The sequence below is a fragment of the Podarcis raffonei genome, chromosome 13 (genome assembly GCF_027172205.1).
Source record: "Podarcis raffonei isolate rPodRaf1 chromosome 13, rPodRaf1.pri, whole genome shotgun sequence".
Classification (NCBI taxonomy): Eukaryota; Metazoa; Chordata; class Lepidosauria; order Squamata; family Lacertidae; genus Podarcis; species Podarcis raffonei.
Window position 1 is genome coordinate 31,595,417 of NC_070614.1, and position 19,872 is coordinate 31,615,288.

At 40.0% G+C, this 19,872-nt stretch overlaps 2 protein-coding genes and 1 pseudogene across 2 annotated transcripts; all 3 read left to right on the forward strand.

Annotated features, from left to right (window-relative positions):
* Positions 1-373: 373 nt before the first annotated feature.
* On the forward strand, positions 374-2,437 carry LOC128398734 (olfactory receptor 14A16-like). Its single transcript, XM_053359987.1, has 2 exons — positions 374-380; positions 1,488-2,437. The coding sequence occupies exons 1-2, from the start codon at positions 374-376 to the stop codon at positions 2,435-2,437; spliced, it is 957 nt and encodes a 318-aa protein (XP_053215962.1).
* A 2,758-nt stretch (positions 2,438-5,195) lies between these two features.
* On the forward strand, positions 5,196-9,697 carry LOC128398735 (olfactory receptor 14A16-like; annotated as a pseudogene).
* A 5,491-nt stretch (positions 9,698-15,188) lies between these two features.
* On the forward strand, positions 15,189-16,154 carry LOC128398736 (olfactory receptor 14I1-like). The gene has a single exon (XM_053359988.1). The coding sequence runs from the start codon at positions 15,189-15,191 to the stop codon at positions 16,152-16,154; it is 966 nt and encodes a 321-aa protein (XP_053215963.1).
* Positions 16,155-19,872: the final 3,718 nt, after the last annotated feature.

The window sequence follows — 19,872 nt, forward strand, 5'->3', positions numbered from 1 at the left end:
AATTTCTATTCACATGCTTTCTCATTATTTCAAGGGGGAAGTATGACAGTACTCAGACCTCTGAACATCAAGTCATAGAACATGCCCTTACATCTCATAGTAAAATTGGAAAATGTTGTGTGTATATGCATGCCAAGAAGAACTTCAGTCTCATGAGTTCTCTGTCGTTTTAATACCCCTACATGGAGTCAACCTGTGCTAATTATATCAGCAGAACTACAGACCACAAAGTTATTTTTTTCCTAGTGTATGCCTCAGTGCGTTTCCACTGAACTCTTGAGAATAAGTCTCTGGGAACACAAACCATGTATATAAATTAGCCACTGTCCTATGGTGACATCTACTGTCGCCATAGAAAGAATTGTTCATTGCCATGAATGGTAAGGGACACAGTACTCTAAAATGGTAGAGACGATACTGCTTCTGGAGCTGAAAGAAATCCATGAAGAAGAAAACTTGTAAGTTATTTATAGATATAACTTTCGAGAGAGTGGTTTCCTTGTGGCAGGGACACTTTGGGCAGAGTAATGGATGCAAGCTAGTAACACAGATCAGGTCTACTGTGCAGATAATCTCAGTCAGCACCATGATGAGAAAGCATGTGAATAGGAATTTCATATGTATGGAAGTTCATATTCTGCACCTTCATTACAGATTACCTCTAGCGTGGATACTTTCCCTGAATTGATAATGATGTAGTATTCCCATATGTCCAGAAAAACCTGGACATGTCATCATTTTGGGGAGCAACATGCCACCCAGGTGGATTTTTACATTTTAATGGAAATGTCTGGGGTTTTTTGCTTGGGAGCAGCTTGGGCTTGGACTTGTCCTCAGGCTTGGGAAGCTTGGGCCTGGGCGGCTTCTGCTCCTCAATTTCTCACAGGTTCAGGATCTGCATATTCTTCATATCTGCATATTTGTACATGGCAATTCAAGCATTTTTCTCTTTTTGGGGAAACCCTGTCCTGTCAGCTGCATGTTGCTGCATCTGGGAGAATGCTTTTGGCCAGCTGAGGTGAGCAGGAGTTTCTCTTGTGTGTGCACATACATGTCAGTTCCCATGTCATGGCCTTGGCCATGCCTCTATGCAGCCTCTTTCTCCTTTTTTATTTTTTTATTAAACACACATTGAGTGAAACATACTCATCAGAGTGGAGGATTTCTTGTGGAGAACGGGCTAACGAAGCAGCACCCTGCAATCAGCGGAATTGCACCCTCCATCACTAACCCAGCAGCCGCTGTTCAATCTGTAAGCCCAACAAATCCGCCTAACTGGACCAAAGTCTAAATTTCTTGATTTGGGTCAGGATTCAGCCAAATCTAATGTATTAGTCTTCTAGGGTGACAATTATTGCTTTACTGTTCCCACATGTGTGAAATTCTGTGAACAAGGAGATTTCAGTGAATACAAGAACATGTTTTGGGGTTTTTTAAGGACCTTGGCCATAATTATTTAGTTTTAATTCTCCTCCTTCCTTTTACAGGCCTTCTAAAAAGTGCAAAAATGTTCAATACCACCACAGTGTCTGACTTTGTGCTCCTCGAATTTTCAGAGACTTGGGAACTGCAGATTCTGCACTTCATTATATTTCTAGTATTGTACTTGGCAAGCTTAATGGGGAACCTTCTCATAATTTCTGCAGTAGCTTCTGATCACCACTTGCACAGACCAATGTATTTCTTTATGATGAACTTGGCTATTCAGGACCTTGGACAAGTTTCAGTTATTGTTCCCAAATCCATGGCCAATTCCCTCTTAAATACTAGGCAAATTTCTTATTCTGGATGTGTAGCTCAGATCCTTTTGTTCAACTTCTTTATATCATCCAACTTCTTCCTTCTCACACTCATGGCTTATGATCGGTATGTTGCCATCTGCAATCCATTGTACTATGAGATGGTGATGAATAAGCAAGCCTACATACAAGCGGTGGCCTGTGTGTGGATCAGTGGTTTTCTCCATGCAGTGCTACACACCAGCAGCACCTTTGCAGCCCCATTTTGCTCCAATGTTGTCAATCAGTTCTTCTGTGAAATTCCACAGTTACTGAAGCTTGCGTGCTCAGATTTATACCTAATTGAAATTGGAGCTGTTATGCTGAGCTTTATCATCGGGCTAGGCTGTTTTAGCTTCATCGTTGTAACTTATGTGCAGATTTTCTATGCAGTGTTGAGAATTCCCTCTGTGCAGGGAAGGCAAAAGGCTTACTCAACGTGCATTCCTCACCTCACTGTCATCTTCACATTATTCTTTACTGGATTCTTTGCCTACCTGCAGTCTACCTCTGTTCTGAATTTGGTATTTACTATGGTATATTCAATGGTTCCACCCATGCTGAATCCAGTGATTTACAGTATGAGAAACAAAGAGATCAAGGCTGCCATGTCAAAGTTATTAGGTTTTAGTCAAAGTACATCATCCAGTCTTTTTTAACTGTATGTGTTTAAGTCTTCATCTCAACAGTGATGCACAATGATTTCTAATAAATTTATTACATTTTTACCCTTCCCCCTTTTTTATTTATTCAAAATGGACTTCAGGACAATATTCCTGTTGTTATGAAACAACAAACCAACAATACAATAAAAATTAAGAGGAACAAAACCATTCAACCTGTTTAAAAATACCCCAATCTAAAAATGGGCTAACCTTGCTCCAAAAAAAGGATACAGTGTTCGTGCTTAGTTGGTGCTCCCCATCTTGGAGGGGAGGAATTCGACATTTGGAGCACCACCCCAGACAAGACCCTCTCTTTTGTACGCACATGGTGCTCTTTTCTTAATGATGGAGGACAAAGGCAGGCTTCCTCTTGACAGTCTTAATACATGAACAGGAGGAAGTCAAAGTCTTACATCTTTAAAAGTGCTTTCTCTGAAGGGTGACTGAGCCATTTTATATTGTATACTATACAGAATGTATGTCATTTGATGCTTTTATGATCTTTTTTATAAAAATAATGGTTATGTACTTTTTTTTATAACCTATGATTTTAAAATATATGTTTTGTGGTACACCACCTTGCTCGCAAGTGATTTACAATGTCAGGGACTGGACAGAGAAGGAATGGTGGAGACCGCCTCCTCAGCCTGACCCTTCCAGAGAAGAAGACCGTTCTGAATTACAAAAGGAGTTCGAGGGATGTCACAGCTCAAAGGAAGATGAGGGGAAATAAAAGGAGAAGAGGAGGAAGAGCCAGAGTAGCTGGCTGACACGTTATCAGTAGAATGCATTCCAGACCCACCACCTCCCAGAACCTGAAGAACATTACAAGTAGGAGAGCAAAAGGCTTGGAGACAGATGGCTTTAAGCAGCAACTGTAAGGGGGGTGGTGCTGTTGACGAATGAGTAAGAGAGAAGGGGGGTGGAGATTTACCTGGCACAACGCCATTATTCCAAGAGGCTACATTTCTAAGCTTCTCTCTGTGAATATTGAATAAAAAGCAAATGGTAAGAACTTCCTTGTCTTATTCGTTCTAGGCAAACTACCGTGGGGGTTGGATCCTCCGATGCCTGACAGTATCATATCTTTGCACATTACACTGAATGACAATGCACAGTATCATATCCCCTAATGCATTTCTAATGCAACAGCTTCAAATACTACCACAGTGTATGTATTTGGGGGCAGGGGGAGGCTGAGGGGAATTTGAACTCAGTTCTTCATTCTGATACTCTGGCTATTGCATTTCCAATCCAACTTTGGAAGATCTTCAAATCTGCACACTTCCCTCTAGTAAACATTTCTAGGAAGGCAATAATGTTTGCATGCACACACATGAGCCAATCTGAGAAGAAATTCATATGGATTACTACTGTTGATAACCAATCTACAGCTTAAAAGATAAATCACATTACAGGCATGGAACTTTTTGATGGTGATGAAGATGTAGCAAATTGGACCAGATTGCAGCACTTTCTCACTGCACCATTGTCTCAATCTAACTCACTCTCTTGGAAGTGGCATTTATGTCACCATTGAAAATAAATGGATTACTGAATATCCCCCATGTTACAAATATAGTTAGAGCTTGATATTCTGTTTTGGAATAGCCCATCACCAATGGGAATTTTTTTAAAAAAGCTCCGTTTGTCCTCTCCCAAGAAAAATATATCATACAACTTTCTCATTCTTTTCTAATCACTGAAAACACAAAGAGATGCCTGCTTTCTCTTATTGCCCCTTCTCTGCTGAAAAAAACATGGGTCATAGGGAAGGGTAATTTGACTCAGAAATACCCACTTTAAGGTTTCACATGTTCTGTCTTCCACTACTATTAATGGTCATATTCATAGCACCTCCCTAGATTTTAAACTGTTCACCTTATGCTTTCCTGATCTGAGGAACAGGGTAGCTGGATAGGAAACAGAGAAGTTTGATCAAATATGAGATTCCAATATCACAAACCAGGGAGGGAAATGGGAGGAGATATTGGCTTCCCCCAAATTATCCATTTATCCCTCATAATCCTTTCTTTGTTTACCTTAACTACATCACTGGTAGGTTGTGGCAAGAAGAGGTGGTGGCAAGGTTCTGGAATTCCAGGGAAGGGGCAGCCACAGAAGTGTGAACCTGTGAGACCATTACCACCAACTCCAAGCTTCCCCATTCTCACTGGTACCACCTTACCCCATCCCACTAAGAGCAACATCACCTCTAGAAAGATGCTACTGCCTACTGACCTACAAACGCTCAGTGTTTCAAGGGAGAAACACTGCAACACTCAGACTTCTATGCATCATATCATCGAACATGTTCCTACATTTCATATTAGAACATGTAAAATTGTCATCATATATGTGGGGGCACAACCACTCACAAGTTCTGTCATTCTAATGCCCCTACATAGAGCCAATCTCTGCAAATCATATAGGCAGAACCACAGACCACAAAATTATTTTTTCCACTACATGTCTCTAGAGCTGTTCAACTGAACTCTTGAGAATATGTCTCCAGAAATACAAAACATTTATAAATGAGTTACTGCCACCATAGAAATAATTGTTCGTTGTCATGACTGGTTAGTGGCACAGTGCTCTAAAATCTGAGAGAAGATTCTGCATCTGGTGCTAGAAGAAATCCGCAAAGAAAAAGAATTGTAAGTTATTTATAGATCTAACTCTAGAGATAGAGGTTTTCTTGTGACAGGGAGGCTTTGAACATTTGTCACAATGCCTGCAAGTTACTTATAACATGGATCACTCCAACTATGCAGACGGTCTAAAAATGAGCACCATATTTGATGCTTCTGTGTGGGTATTACCATGTATTATTAATGATGTACACAGTGAGTGTTGTTCATGCTACTAGCATTATGTATGATGTGTATTCCTCCTTCCCAAACCCCTAGTGTATTTCTTCTTCTTCTTCTTCTTCTTCTTCTCTGCACAAGAGCCAATTTAAACACAATCCTAAGCATGCAAAGGCTTTAGAAGGTTGTTAATGTGTTCCATGTGGGCCAGCCTCACATCTAAATGGTTCTTTAATCAGTGTTGGTTTTTGTGTGTGCAGTGGACAAATGAAGCTGCCTTACTTTAAGTCATTCCATCCAGTCCAATTTTGTCTACTCTGAGTATCAGCATCTTCTTAGGGTCTTGACTTTCAGCAGACACCTTAACCATCACCTGTTACTTGAACATTTAAATAGGGATCTCTGGGATTGAAGATCATGCAGAAGAATCCTGGTTAAATTTCTGGCATCTGCAGGTAATGCTAACAAGGAGTTCTGTCTGAAATCCTGCAGAGCCACTGCCAATCAATGTGGATGACATTGAACTAGATGCACCAATGGTCTGAACTGATGTCCCTTTGTTCTCCTACTAAGTGACAGCTCCTTCCCAGTACTTTGTATACCAGCACAACTTCTTTCAAGGTGATACGTTATTGCTGCTATGTGAATGTTGTGCATATAAGGGTTGCTTCCTGGATGAAGAGCTCTTTGAACATGTTGATATGCCATGTGAAACAGTACAACCCTTCTGCACACCAATCACCTCCTTTAAATATCTTCTCTTTTTTCTTTCTCAAGTGCTTTTTTGTTTCATCCCTCTTTGTGTCACTAATGATACTGCTGTAGACTGGAATGCGTCTTAGCTTTTCAGTGTATCTCAGTTGTCTGTCTAGATGCTGGGATATTTTCAGAGGGCTTAGAATAAAGAGATCTATGTTGCAGAAATGTTTCAGTTACGGCTGTTTGCTGTTTTCTTTCCCAGTTCATCTGGAAACACCTGTCAGAAAGGGAAAAGAACTTATCTAACAATGTTTCAAGTTTTCCAAGTTCTTGAGTTTTACTTTACTGTAATGACACTAAGGTTAGTGATAGTGTATGAAGGGTACAATGGGTGCAAATAAAACCAGCTTTATTTAAATATTTCATAACCCACACTTCAATAAGAATAAATCTATAGTTGGGTACAATATAATAAACATAATAACAAACAAATAATATAAAACAAGTAAAATATTAAAACATTATCAACAACAAAACAAATGGATCCAATGGGGCGAGCATAACCATCTCCACCAATCACAGGATTATCAGACGTCTAGGCACAAAAACACATTTTTGACTGCAGTCTAAAGCCAACATGAGAGGGGAAGGCATTCCACAATCAATTTTATTACTATTTCTGTTGTTTTGCATCCATCAGTGCTTTACAGTATACATATACTCTATTCATTTTGATTCAGTGGATTTCCCCCAACAAGCATATTCTGAGAATGAAGACAATGAGCACTTTTTACACTTGGATAAGTTGATTAGTTCCTCCACTGAAGTAAATGGAATCACTTTTGGATGGAAAATCTCAGAGCTTTCTTGCCAAAAGCTATTGCTAGATGAAGAATTATTGTCCAGCTCTCATTTCGTAGATTGGACATATGATGATACATATTCTTATTATAAAAGTAAGGATGAACAATTTGATTCAATTTTCTTTCCCTGATGCATTTACTGCTTGTGCATCAAGGCCCCGGAATAGCCCCCCCCCCCAAAATAATAATAATAAAGACACATTGACACAAATATTTTAGTTTAAATGTTAATGGGCAAATTTAGGCCACAACTTTATTGAATACAGAATGTGAGTGGTATTGGCTTAGGCATTGGCAACACTATATCTGACTTCTGCCCGCCTTGCAGGGAGTCTGGAAGGGTAAACCACCAAAAGAGGGAGCTCCATTGATGGCAACCAACTAAAGCTCACCCTGGGGTTCCTGTGGTCCTTGCATGGCCTTAGCCACTCAAGCGGACTTTGGACGAGATCTAGACCCGTGAATTCTTCTAACAGAATACCCTTGTACCTGGAGGGGCAGGTGATGGCTGCACCTCCCCTCCCCCGCATCTCACTAAGCCAGTACCTAACTGCCACACCTTACAAAGTTGTGACGATTGCTAAGAGGTAGGCAAAAACAGGTGGAAGGGAGCACCCCAAGGCCCGCGCACAACGTGAATCCTCAATTTAGGAGAATCCGATTTATGTACTGTAATTATTTATTGGTCTTTTGATCTGTTCTTCTCGCCAGTGTGGTATAGCGGTTAAGAGCGGTAGTCACGTAATCTGGGGAACCGGGTTCGCTTCCCCGCTCCTCCACATGCAGCTGCTGGGTGACCTTGGGCCAGTCACACTTCTTTGAAGTCTCTCAGCCCCACTCACTTCACAGAGTGTTTGTTGTGGAGGAGGAAGGGAAAGGAGATTGTTAGCCGCTTTGAGACTCCTGAAGAGGAATGAAAGGCGGGATATCAAATCCAAACTCTTCTTCTTCTTCTTCTTCTTCTTCTTCTTCTTCTTCTTAATGCTTCCCTTTTCCAGTGTCTAAATAAATCATAGTTCTACTACACGTGTTTGAATAAATGAATAAAGTCTAGATAAAAGAAAGAAAGTCCTTTGCATATGGTGCTCCTAATAATCTATTGTTTGAAATATTGGAGGCAGTAGCTGCTGCAGCTGTAGTATGAATGTTTATAGAATGAGACACCAGTCTTGACCTTGGTAGCTCAACAACTTCAACTTCTTCTTCTTCTTCTTCTTCTTCTTCTTCTTCTTCTTCTCTTTCTTTTTGTCTTTCTGTCTTTCTGTCTTTCTTTAATTTTATTTATACTCTACCCTCCCCGGCCAAGACTGGGCTCAGGGCAGCTAACATCAGGTATAAAAACAATTGATTAAAATACAACTTAAAAACAAGATTAAAATACTACTTAAAATGCAGCCTCATTTCATTGGATGCCCAGATCAAAAACTGTTTGGGGGGAGAAAATGTCAAATCTTCATGAAGGCCAACTATCCAGACTGGTTCTATGTGGGCCAAAAAAGCCAGGGAAGTCCCCAAATAGGGGTTCTATCACAGAAGGAAAAGGAAAGAGGGGGAGGGGATCAGGCTGGTTCCAAGCCAAAGGCCAGGCAGAACAATTCTGTCTTACAGGCCCTGCGGAAAGAAATCAGATCCCACAGGGCCCTGGTATCATGAGACAGAGCGTTCAACCAGGCCGGAGCCAGTGTTGAAAAGGCCCTGGCCCTGGTTGAGGCTAATCTGACTTTCTTCTTCTTCTTCTTCTTCTTCTTCTTCTTCTTCTTCTTCTTCTTCTTCTTCTTCCTCTGACCTGAAGCACAAAACAAAATAGAGTGAGAGGGCTGGAAGCAAAATCATCATAATTTGAATTATTGAAATTGAAACTGACATTGTTAGCAGAGTATAAGTGTTATAATTTCCATTATGTTTTCTTCTGCAGAAATTATGCAACAGACTGTTGAGGGCAAACAATGGAACAAAACCTCAGTGACTGAATTTCTTCTCCTGGAATTTTCTGAGATTCGGGAACTGCAGATTCTACACTTTATTGGGTTCTTGGTGTTGTACATGGCAATTATATCAGGGAATCTTCTCATCATTTGCACAATAGCTATTGACCATCACCTTCACACTCCCATGTACTTCTTTCTGATGAACTTGGCCATGCAGGACATTGGTTCTATTTCAGTTATTATCCCCAAATCCATAGCCAATTCTATCTTAAATACTAGACACATTTCTTATTCTGGATGTGTTGCTCAAGTACTCTTCTTTTTCTTTTTTTTATCATCTGATTTCTCCCTTCTCACACTCATGGCTTATGATCGGTATGTTGCCATCTGCAATCCATTGCACTATGAGATGGTGATGAACAAGCAAGCCTGCATACAAATGCTGGCATGTGTATGGACTAGTGGTCTTCTCCATGCAGTACTACACACCAGCTGCACCTTTGCAACCCCATTTTGCTCCAATGTTGTCAATCAGTTCTTCTGTGAAATTCCACAATTACTGAAGCTTGCGTGCTCAGATTTATACCTAATTGAAATTGGAGCTGTTATGTTGAGCATTATCATAGGGCTAAGCTGTTTTACCTTCATCATAGTAACTTATGTGCAGATTTTCTATGCAGTGTTGAAAATTCCCTCTGCGCAGGGAAGGCAAAAGGCTTACTCAACTTGCATTCCTCACCTCATTGTTATCTCCACATTATTATTTACTGGATTCTTTGCCTACCTGAGGCCTACATCTAACACCCCTTCTGATCAGGATTTACTGTGGTATATTCTATGGTTCCACCCATGTTGAATCCAGTGATTTATAGTATGAGAAACAAGGAGATCAAGGCTGCCTTTTCAAAGCTATTAGGTTTTAGCCAAAACACATCATCCAGTTTTCTTCTTTAACTGTGTGTGTACCCACACGTCTTAGCCTTTATCTAAGCAATGGTGCACCATGTTTTGTGGTTTGTTTGTTTTTTAAATGCAATTATATTTTATCCATCCCTTCCATTAAAAATAAATCAGTAATTTAGGAGGGTATTGAGATAAATGTAAAATGACAAATACATTGAGAAATAACAGATCAACAATACAATGAAATGAAGAGGAATAAAGACATTCAACCTGGTTAGAAATATCATAATCAAAAATAAAAATGCCTGGGAAAACAATAAAGCTTTAACCTTCTGTAAAAAAAAAGAATAGTATGTTGGTGCTAAGAGTACCCATTTTTGGAAGTGATTCCATACTTGGGTCACCATCACAGAAATCATACATCATACATGAATTGGAAGAATAAATATATGATACCCTTTAATCAATGGATCGACAATATAACAACATTCACAACTTGTGAACGGACTGTTTACAGACTTAGCCTTTTTTTGGATAAATATGACAATATTTGGAATGAATTTATACAGAATGTAGGAGGTTATTTATATAAGAATGTATGGGAGTAAAGTACATTGCATTTTTCTATATGCAGTGGTATCTTGGTTTATGAACTTAGAATCATAGAATCATAGAGTTGGAAGAGACCACAAGGGCCATCGAGTCCAACCCCCTGCCAAGCAGGAAACACCATCAGAGGACTCCTGACATATGGTTGTCAAGCCTTTGCTTAAAGACCTCCAAAGAAGGAGACTCCACCACACTCCTTGGCAGCAAATTCCACTGTCGAACAGCTCTTACTGTCAGGAAGTTCTTCCTAATGTTTAGGTGGAATCTTCTTTCTTGTAGTTTGGATCCATTGCTCCGTGTCCACTTCTCTGGAGCAGCAGAAAACAACCTTTCTCCCTCCTCTATGTGACATCCTTTTTTATATTTGAACATGGCTATCATATCACCCCTTAACCTCCTCTTCTCCAGGCTAAACATGCCCAGCTCCCTTAGCCGTTCCTCATAAGGCATCGTTTCCAGGCCTTTGACCATTTTGGTTGCCCTCCTCTGGACACGTTCCAGTTTGTCAGTGTCCTTCTTGAACTGTGGTGCCCAGAACTGGACACAGTACTCCAGGTGAGGTCTGACCAGAGCAGAATACAGTGGCACTATTACTTCCCTTGATCTAGATGCTTAATCTGTCCCAGAAGTCTGTTCTTAAACCAAAGTGTTCTTAAACCAAGGTGTGCTTTCCCATAGCAGCAGGGGACTCGATTTACAAATGGAACACACTCAACAGGAAGCGGAACATGTTCTGCTTCCAAGGCAAAGTTCAGAAACCAAAACACCTATGTACTTCCGGGTTTGCCGCATTCTTAATCCAAGTTGTTCATAAACTAAATTGTTCTTAAACCAAGGTACCTCTGTGTATTTTTCTTATACAGATCTTTGTTCTTCTCCCCATCACTTCCCCCTTTTTTCTCTGTATCACTTTATTTCTTTATAATTGAAATTCTATAATAATAATAATAATAATAATAATAATAATACATGGTGTTTTCCCTCTAAAGATGAAATATGAAGAACAGCTTCCTCTGGCATTCTTAGTACACAGGCAAGTCCAAGTCCAAGTAACTCATGACAGTTCTCACTGCCCCATTGATCATCAAAACAAAAGAGTGATATAGGTGTATTGTAAAATATTCAAGTCATGTTGTGATCACGTGGAAAAAGTGGCATTTGAACATATTACACCTCTGGGGTCTTATGTAGGACATGTATAAAACTTGAACCTGCTTAGCTAATGGACAGCCACTGCAATTTTTTGACATTTTAAGCTGCATGTTTTGAGGAATTAACTATATGTGGTAGACGTCATATAATGGAATGCGAGCTTATTTTTGGACTATAGAGATAACAGGCATGAGTGTGGTGGTGTATCTTATCAGTACATGGGGTCAATCTGGGCTGATTGCCAAGATTTGTCATTGATTTATGGGTTAGCAAGATCATGGACATGATAGGGATAAGTGCATATTAGACTGACAGTGGAGATGGCAGCTTGCCAACCTTTTGATGTAAGTCATTGGTCCTTTCCCTGGTTGACCACAAGAATGTGGCTGTCTTCCATATTCTCACACTCAGATAGTATATTAGGACCAGTAGTGCCCCTGCTTAAAGAGATACCAATGCCAGCCTTTGACCGAAGGAGTAAAATGATGTGCTGCTGCTCTGGAGGAAATTTCCCAGTAACTCAAAGCTATCTGAATTTATATACTTTGCTTTGTTTTGTTCTTGTTTAGAACAAATAAATTGTTTAGCAAATAAATGCCTTTAATTATTAAATTGGTGTTTCATTTGGGGGGAAATTCATTTGGATTTCTACCATTGACAACCTATTCTCTAAATGGGTTTAATAACGTTTTATATTTATCTACAACTGAAACTATACATTACATTATAGGCACGGAACTTTCCCTCAGTGTAGGGTGATGGGTGCATCACATGGCTTAGTCACATGGCTCTAACAAGCCTCTATTGAGTTCCTATAAACTATTGAGTTTCTGTACCAATAACTTTCACCACTTTGCAACTAAGCCTGATTTTACTGCGTGTGCAACTTTTTTGACTGATGTATGGAAAAACATGTGAACCTGACCTTTGAAAAGTTTACATGGAAACCAATTTTTAACTTACAAAAATGTGGTATTTTCCTATGCTGAGAGAAAATGAAACTTTGGAACTCACTTTGAAGAGTATATTTTAAAGGTCAAGCAGCCTATATTTCTATACTTTACTTTCCTGCATATTTTGTGACTTTAAATCTCTGCCGGGATTCTTTCACCGAAGTGTATACTTGCCCCAAACCTGGATCTTGGCACCCAGTAATTGTAAGTAGATATCAAATAGAGAACATAAAAGCACTGCCCTCTGACAATATTCAAATAGAGGGCCATCCTTACGCTAGTTACCAATGAGTCTTTACATCTTTATTGTAGTACAGAAAGAGACATTGTGAGGAGTAGATAACTTTGTAATAGTGCACAGTGCAGGTAAGTTAACTTTTATCTGTGTGATTATCTGGGGGAATTATTTGGGGCTCTTGGGACCAAGACTCAAGGTTCACATAAACTGATTAACAAAACTCTGCCTCAGGGTGACAAATTTGTATCATCCGTTTAAAAAGATCTTCATGAGTCTCAAAACAAAGAAGAGCTGAAGAACTTCAAAACATCCCGGATAGCTAGACAGATACACATCACTTGGAAGCAGCAAATGAAGAAGCTGCATCTGGTGACTGCATTGTCTAGAAAGAAGATGGTGAGTTATTTATATAATGAAAATTTAGAAATTGCTAGTGTAGTTTTCTGTGGGCAGCTTCATGGTTCACGGAAATCTGCCTTTTGGAGCTGAGGTTGAGGGACTTATGCCAGCATACTTCTAGCTCAGGTGGGGTAAAGAACATACGCTAACATAGCCCCAGCTCAGATGGGAATGCCCGAGATCTACCAAATCCAAATTCCATCATTTCGGTAAAGCCTGGGTTTGGACTGTGCTGTAAAATGAAATGAAATTGAAACATTCAGATATCTTGGAAAAGCAGTAAGGAAACTCTTATAATGGTTATAATTTATTGGAGCTTAATTATGGTATGCCTTTGTGGTTCTGACTTGGTGAGTTTGTAGCCACTAAAAACTCTTGTTTGAATCCTAACATAATTTGCCTTAAGGAAGTTCAGGCAGCAGTTTGTAACCTATGGAAAGCCTCTTTGCAGAATAAGGGGTGTGAACCCATGTGAAATTGGTGGGGCTAGGGCTGTAGCGCTTTCGAAATTCTGCACAACTTTCAGTACACTTTGAGTTTAACTATTAGGGCAAGATCCATTCAGTTAGGAACTACTATAGTCAGAAAAACTATTTTGGGAAAAACTATAGCTATTTATGTTAATGCTGAACTCACTGAAATTAGAAAACTTAAAATGGTTATCCTGGGCTCAAGTGAAGCATTTTGTTTTTGTACTGCTAGTTTAATTAGAGCATTCTGTTAATAGAAATGGAATGGTCTTTTACAGAGCATAGGCAGAGCAATCCTAATAGGAAGCATTGTAACTTATGCCAGAGGAGCTATTGGGGAAAACTAGGCTTGATATTGTGTGTAACTGGGCTCACGTATGCTGCTGCAGACTTGGAGATATATAATCATATTATAATAAAGGACGGCTGTTGAAACACATACTGAAACATGTAAAAGCACTGCTTTTACATTATACATACCCCCGTGCAAAGGGTTGTTAAAGCCAAAACACATTTGGACACATGGTCCAATCAGACTGCTGCACTTACCAACTTAGCAGCTATTTTCTGCACTAACTGTAGCCCCTGGACCATCTTCAAGAGCAGCCCCATGCAGAGTACATTTTAAATAACTTACATAGAAAGTCATTAAAGCATGGACAACTGAGGCTATGCTATCATGGCTCAATAATGGTCATAGCTAGAGAACCAGGCATAAGCACCCCTGGCTACAGAGACTTGAGACTCTAGTGCTGTGGTTCCCAACGTGGGGCACACGCCCAAGAGGGGAGCAATTTCATTTTTAAGGGGGGGCAATCTGAGAATGAGTCAAACCAAGTCAATGGCCTTTTAGACTTCCTCCATGTGAATAGGAGTTCACTTTTTGAATAATAAGAATTATATATCAATGGGGGGGGAGGGAATCAGGATTTTAGAGATGCTTAGGTGGAGCATGGCCCAAAAAAAGGTTGGGAACCACTGCTAGTGATAAACTGGAATGTAGGAGTACTCCCAGACTACGATCTGGATTCCAACTTCTATATTAAGATACAGTGGTACCTTGGTTTGCGACCATTTTGGATTACAACCACATCAAACCTGGAAGTGTGTGTCCCTTTTTTTTGGATTACAACACATTCTTTTTGGGAGGCCCCATTGGCGAAAGCGCACCTTGGGTTACAACCTGATTTGGTTTACAACCAGACTTCCAGAACGGATCATGGTTGTAAACCAAGGTACCACTGTAAAGTATTTTAATATAACATATATATTTACTTAAATCCAAATATGGTATGTATTTGGATACAATATATTTAGAAATGCATACACGGATATAAAATGTATACTTATACATCTTACATCAGTATATGCATTTCTAAATATATTGTATCCAAATACACATTCCAGTAGAGTTTTTTTGGGGGGGGTTGAGTTGGAACTGTACTGCAGAATTCAAAGGAATGCAGAATGTAAAGGATAATCTTGGCATGATCTGCAAGAGTCTAGCGGGGTAGATCAACTGAGTTCACCTCAGAATTCACAGAAATTGAATTCCTCAAGTATCCTCAAGCAAGACCCATGCTACCCAGCCCATTGACAACAAATGCTGACATGAATGCAAATCAAGTACCATTGCTTAACTTCTGTACTTGGCAGATTTTAGTGAAGTGTTACATGTATCTATTTCTTTTCCCTTTTTTTGATATAGCATGCAATTTGTAATGATGGAAACTATAGCCAACATGAGTTCCATGTCCCATTTTCTACTGCTGGAGTTCTCTGAGATCCGAGAGCTGCAGCTCTTGCACTTTTTTGTATTCCTGGCATTGTACTTGGCAACTGTGACTGGAAATCTTCTCATCATATCTGCAATAGTCTCTGACAATCACCTCCACACTCCCATGTACTTCTTCCTGATGAACCTAGCAATGCTGGACCTTGGTTCAATTTCTGTAGCTATACCTAAATCCATAGTTAATTCCTTCTTTAATACCAGATTGATTTCTCATTCTGGATGTGTTGCCCAGGTTTTCTTCCTACTCTTTTTTGTAGCATCAGATTTTGCCCTCCTCACAGTGATGGCACATGATCGCTATGTTGCCATTTGCAACCCGCTGCGGTATGAGACAATAATGAACAAAGTAGCCTGTATGAAAATGGTTGCAAGTGCGTGGATAAGCGGCCTTGTCTATGGAATAGTACACACAAGTAGCACCTTTGCAAACTCCTTCTGCTCTAATGTGGTTGATCAGTTCTTCTGTGAAATCCCACAGTTGCTCAAGCTCTCCTGCACTGATTTATACCTAGTTGAAGTTGGTGTTCTTGTGCTGAGTGTTAGCATAGTGCTCGGTTGCTTCATTTTCATCATTGTAACGTATGTGCAAATCTTCACTACAGTGCTGAGAATTCCCTCGGTGCAGGGAAGGCAAAAGGCCTTCTCCACGTGCCTTCCCCACCTTATTGTGGTCTCCATGTTTGTATTCACTGGAATTTTTGCCTACCTCAGGCTTCCCACTAATTCACAATCTGATCTGGATTTGGCGTTTGCAGTTATATATTCTGTGGTTCCACCCCTGATGAATCCACTGATCTACAGCTTGAGGAACAAAGATATCAAGGTTGCCCTGTGGAAAATGCTGAATCTGAAGGGCTCATCTAAGAATCCCTTTTCTGAATTTCATTCCTAAGCACAAACTTCTTGGGGATAGCTCATCATACAAACTTATACTTTAGCCAACCTGATGCCTTCCATCTGTTTTAGACTTCAACTCTCATCAGATTCAGTCTGTGTGGACAATGGTAAAGGATGATGGGAGTTTAGGTTATAGCTAAATTGAATGCATATAAACATTTTGGTATATATATATATATATATATATATATATATATATATATGGGAAGGGCAGACAGAGGGGCTGCTCTATCTTATTATAAAAATATCGCTGGCTCTATGCGTCTTTATTTTATGCTAAACTGTGCCATCTGGGACAGCTGGACTGCCTCATGTGGACAATGGGAAAGGATGATGGGAGTTTAGGTTATAGCATTGGCATCTGCTAAATTGAATGCATATAAACATTTTGGTATATATATATATATATGTTTCTCTCCAATTGCCCCCAAATTCCTTCATTAAAAGACCAGAGACATTTTGAAAAACGTAAAGGCTTCCTTCCAGATAAGACAAGTCTACCAAGAGACTACAGTGGTACCTCGGGTTAAGTACTTAATTTGTTCCGGAGGTCCGTTCTTAACCTGAAACTGTTCTTAACCTGAAGCACCACTTAAGCTAATGGAGCCTCCTAGTGCTGCTGCGCCACTGGAGCACGATTTCTGTTCTCATCCTGAAGCAAAGTTCTTAACCTGAAGCACTATTTCTGGGTTAGCGGAGTCTGTAACCTGAAGTGTATGTAACCTGAAGCGTATTTAACCCGAGGTACCACTGTAATTGCCAGTGAACAAATAAATATTTTTTCATGAGAGGTTGAGTGTCACTCTTAGAACAAATTTCTGACATCTCTTTAATGCCTCTGGGATACTGACCTGGAATCTACTACATGTTGTTATGAGGGCAGAAGGTAATCCACTTATGTATAGCGCTATAACAAGGTTGCACATATTCAGTGGGAAATTTGAGGCAAGACGTGGCCACTATTATGGGCAGCAAATTCATTATCTCAGAGTAATTTGGGTTATGCCTGTTGTCTCCTTTCTCTAGGGCCCTGAATCTTATGATGTTCCCCATAAGTTTTAAAATGAGTTAGGAATGTCTGCAGCACTGTAAGTCCTTGTTAGTTGATGTTTTTGTTTTAGCTGCAAGTTTTAGTTCCCAAGTGTCAATCCATTTGAAAGAACTGCTGTAGAGATAAGCCAGAACAAATACCAAGCTTCAGAAAAGGTTTTCTGCTGACTCAATCTGAAACATAGAAGTTCAGTATGACAGTGTTCTGTTTAAATTTTTTTATGACACTTGTGTAAATTATATCATTCATGTAAGAGCCTTATTTATGTACTGCTCTTTGATGTTTGTTTTATATTACTTACATCTGTATAAGTTCTTCGCTAAGAATCCCTTATTAAAATACATTAAGAATTTCTGGGGGGAAATACTGAAAGAAGTACAGGCTATGATCTTCCCAGAAACCCTAAAATAACTCTTCTTTTTGAAAGTTCATTCTGAAGTTAGTAATACTGATTTACAGCAGGTTCCTACACTGCTAACCGCAAAATGGTATATTGCACAAAAATTGGAAAAATACCCCCCCACTTATTTAAAAAACAAGACTCAAAGTAGTTTACAAGAAAAACAAATAAAATCAAGAAAAAGGTACAACTCATTGGCTAAGGAAAACCTGGCAAATTTATCTTAATGCTAAAACTTACATAATTACATAAAACAATACATAATTATCAAGAAAACAAATTTATTGAGTAATGGGTTTTATTTTTACATTTCTGGAATTACAATGTAAATGATGATATTTTCCCTTTCAATCTATTTTTTTTGTTTTGTTATGTTGCCCCTTTTCTAATTCACACATCATTTTTCTTTATCTTATTTCCCTCCCTTTTTACTTCATTTATTTTCTTTTTTTCATGACAGAAAGGTTGTTTGATGTACAACATCTTGACTACAAAGTGCAATGTTATAAGATCAATAAAAGTGTTTATTATTGTTGTTGTTGTTATTATTAATAATAATACAAGATATATATTTAAAAAAAGTTACACAAGCACTTAACTTCAGTTTTGGTGTTCTTAGAATGAAAGTCACTAAGTCAGTGGAGTCTGGTCTTTTGTTATATATGGTACACACACACACACACACACACACACACACACTCCTGAGCAAAGGATGGAAGGGCCATAACATTAACTGCCCAACACATCTTTCTCCTCCTTCAGGGTTCTAGGGTTCTAGGGTTCTAATTTAGGTTTCAGTTAATCATGTATTTGTGTTCCTAGCCCCACATAAGTCTACACAATGACAAAGACTCTCCTCCCTGGAAGAGAGGGGAGTGGTTGTGGGCGGGAACCGAGCACCGCCCAGGGGGCGTTAGGCCCCTGCCATCCCCACTCACCTGGCTGGCGCCCACGCCCACTGGCAGGCAGCCAACCAGGTGCCTCCGGGGGGCATGCCTAGCAGCTTAATGCTGCGGGGCCAGCCTCTCCTCAGCCTCATTCTACGTTGTCCCGTCGTGAGCCTTTTGGGCTCGGGTGGCGGTTAGGCATTGGATTAATGTGTTGTGGTGTTGTCGAAGGGCTAGGTGTGGCCATCACCTATGCCTTCAGTTTTTGGGTATTCCGTTAAAGGAATCTGGCGGTCGTGTATTCTGTCCGATGCCTGCTTGGCGGGAGGCCATGGCACGACCCTCGGTGACATCAGGGGAGAGCCTATAGTTGGATTAGCATCAACAGGCTCCACCTACTGGTGAATAAACCCCCCTTGTTTTAGACATCCAATGCCTAAGCCAATACCTTTTCACTGCTGTAATAATAAGTTGTGGCCTTTTCTTGCCCATTAACCTTATATCATGTGTCCTCGTGTATTCATTCCACATTGCGGGGGTCGGGTCCTCGAACCACAAATTCCTACACCTAGGATGACGTGGCATCAAGCTGTAGGGGATGAGGAACAAAGTCTTGAGACATGTAAAAAAGGGTGCTTAAAAAAGAGACTGCAGTTTCTTCTCCTACAGGAGGGGTGACTCTGTCTAGAAGTCCACTGGGGGACCAATGGGCCCATACAACTCTCACAATGGTGGCTTGTGTGGGGTCGTGGCATCCAATCCATGCTGGGGGCAACTGTCCAACACAAGTTCAACCCCACCACATTCCTATCAGGTGGAAGGCAGTCTGCCTGATGCTGGATACATGCCCAGTGCCTTAGCCAAACCAACTCTTTCCTGTAATTAATAAAGTTTTGGCCTAATTCAACCCAATACCAGTCTTCTGTGTTCATTCTTGTGGCCCTCCCTTCACCTGCCATGGCTGTTATGTGACCGTGAGGACAAATCTATCTCCTCTATTAGGTTCCCACAGAGCCCCAAACCCATAAATTCAGCTTCAGCACAGAGAGGAAGTCAAATCTCTTTGTCTCCAGAGCTCCACTGGAGACTAGACAAACTTGTCCAGGTCAAAATACATGTAAAAAGGATACTTAGCAGGCTGGCTGGGGTAATTACCTTAACAAAGAGACTGGTTTGACCACTTTAGCAGTCCCTTCTCCTACAGTCTCCAGTATTAGAGATACAAAATCAAATGAGTTTGATTGTGCCAAGAATCTGAAGCCATTCCCATCTATGTTATATCTGAAGAAGAAAGTTACATCATGTCATTGCATTTTTTTTACATTGCTTTGTGGAAGTACAACATGAATCTCCAGTTTCAGTCTAATCTTCTGAT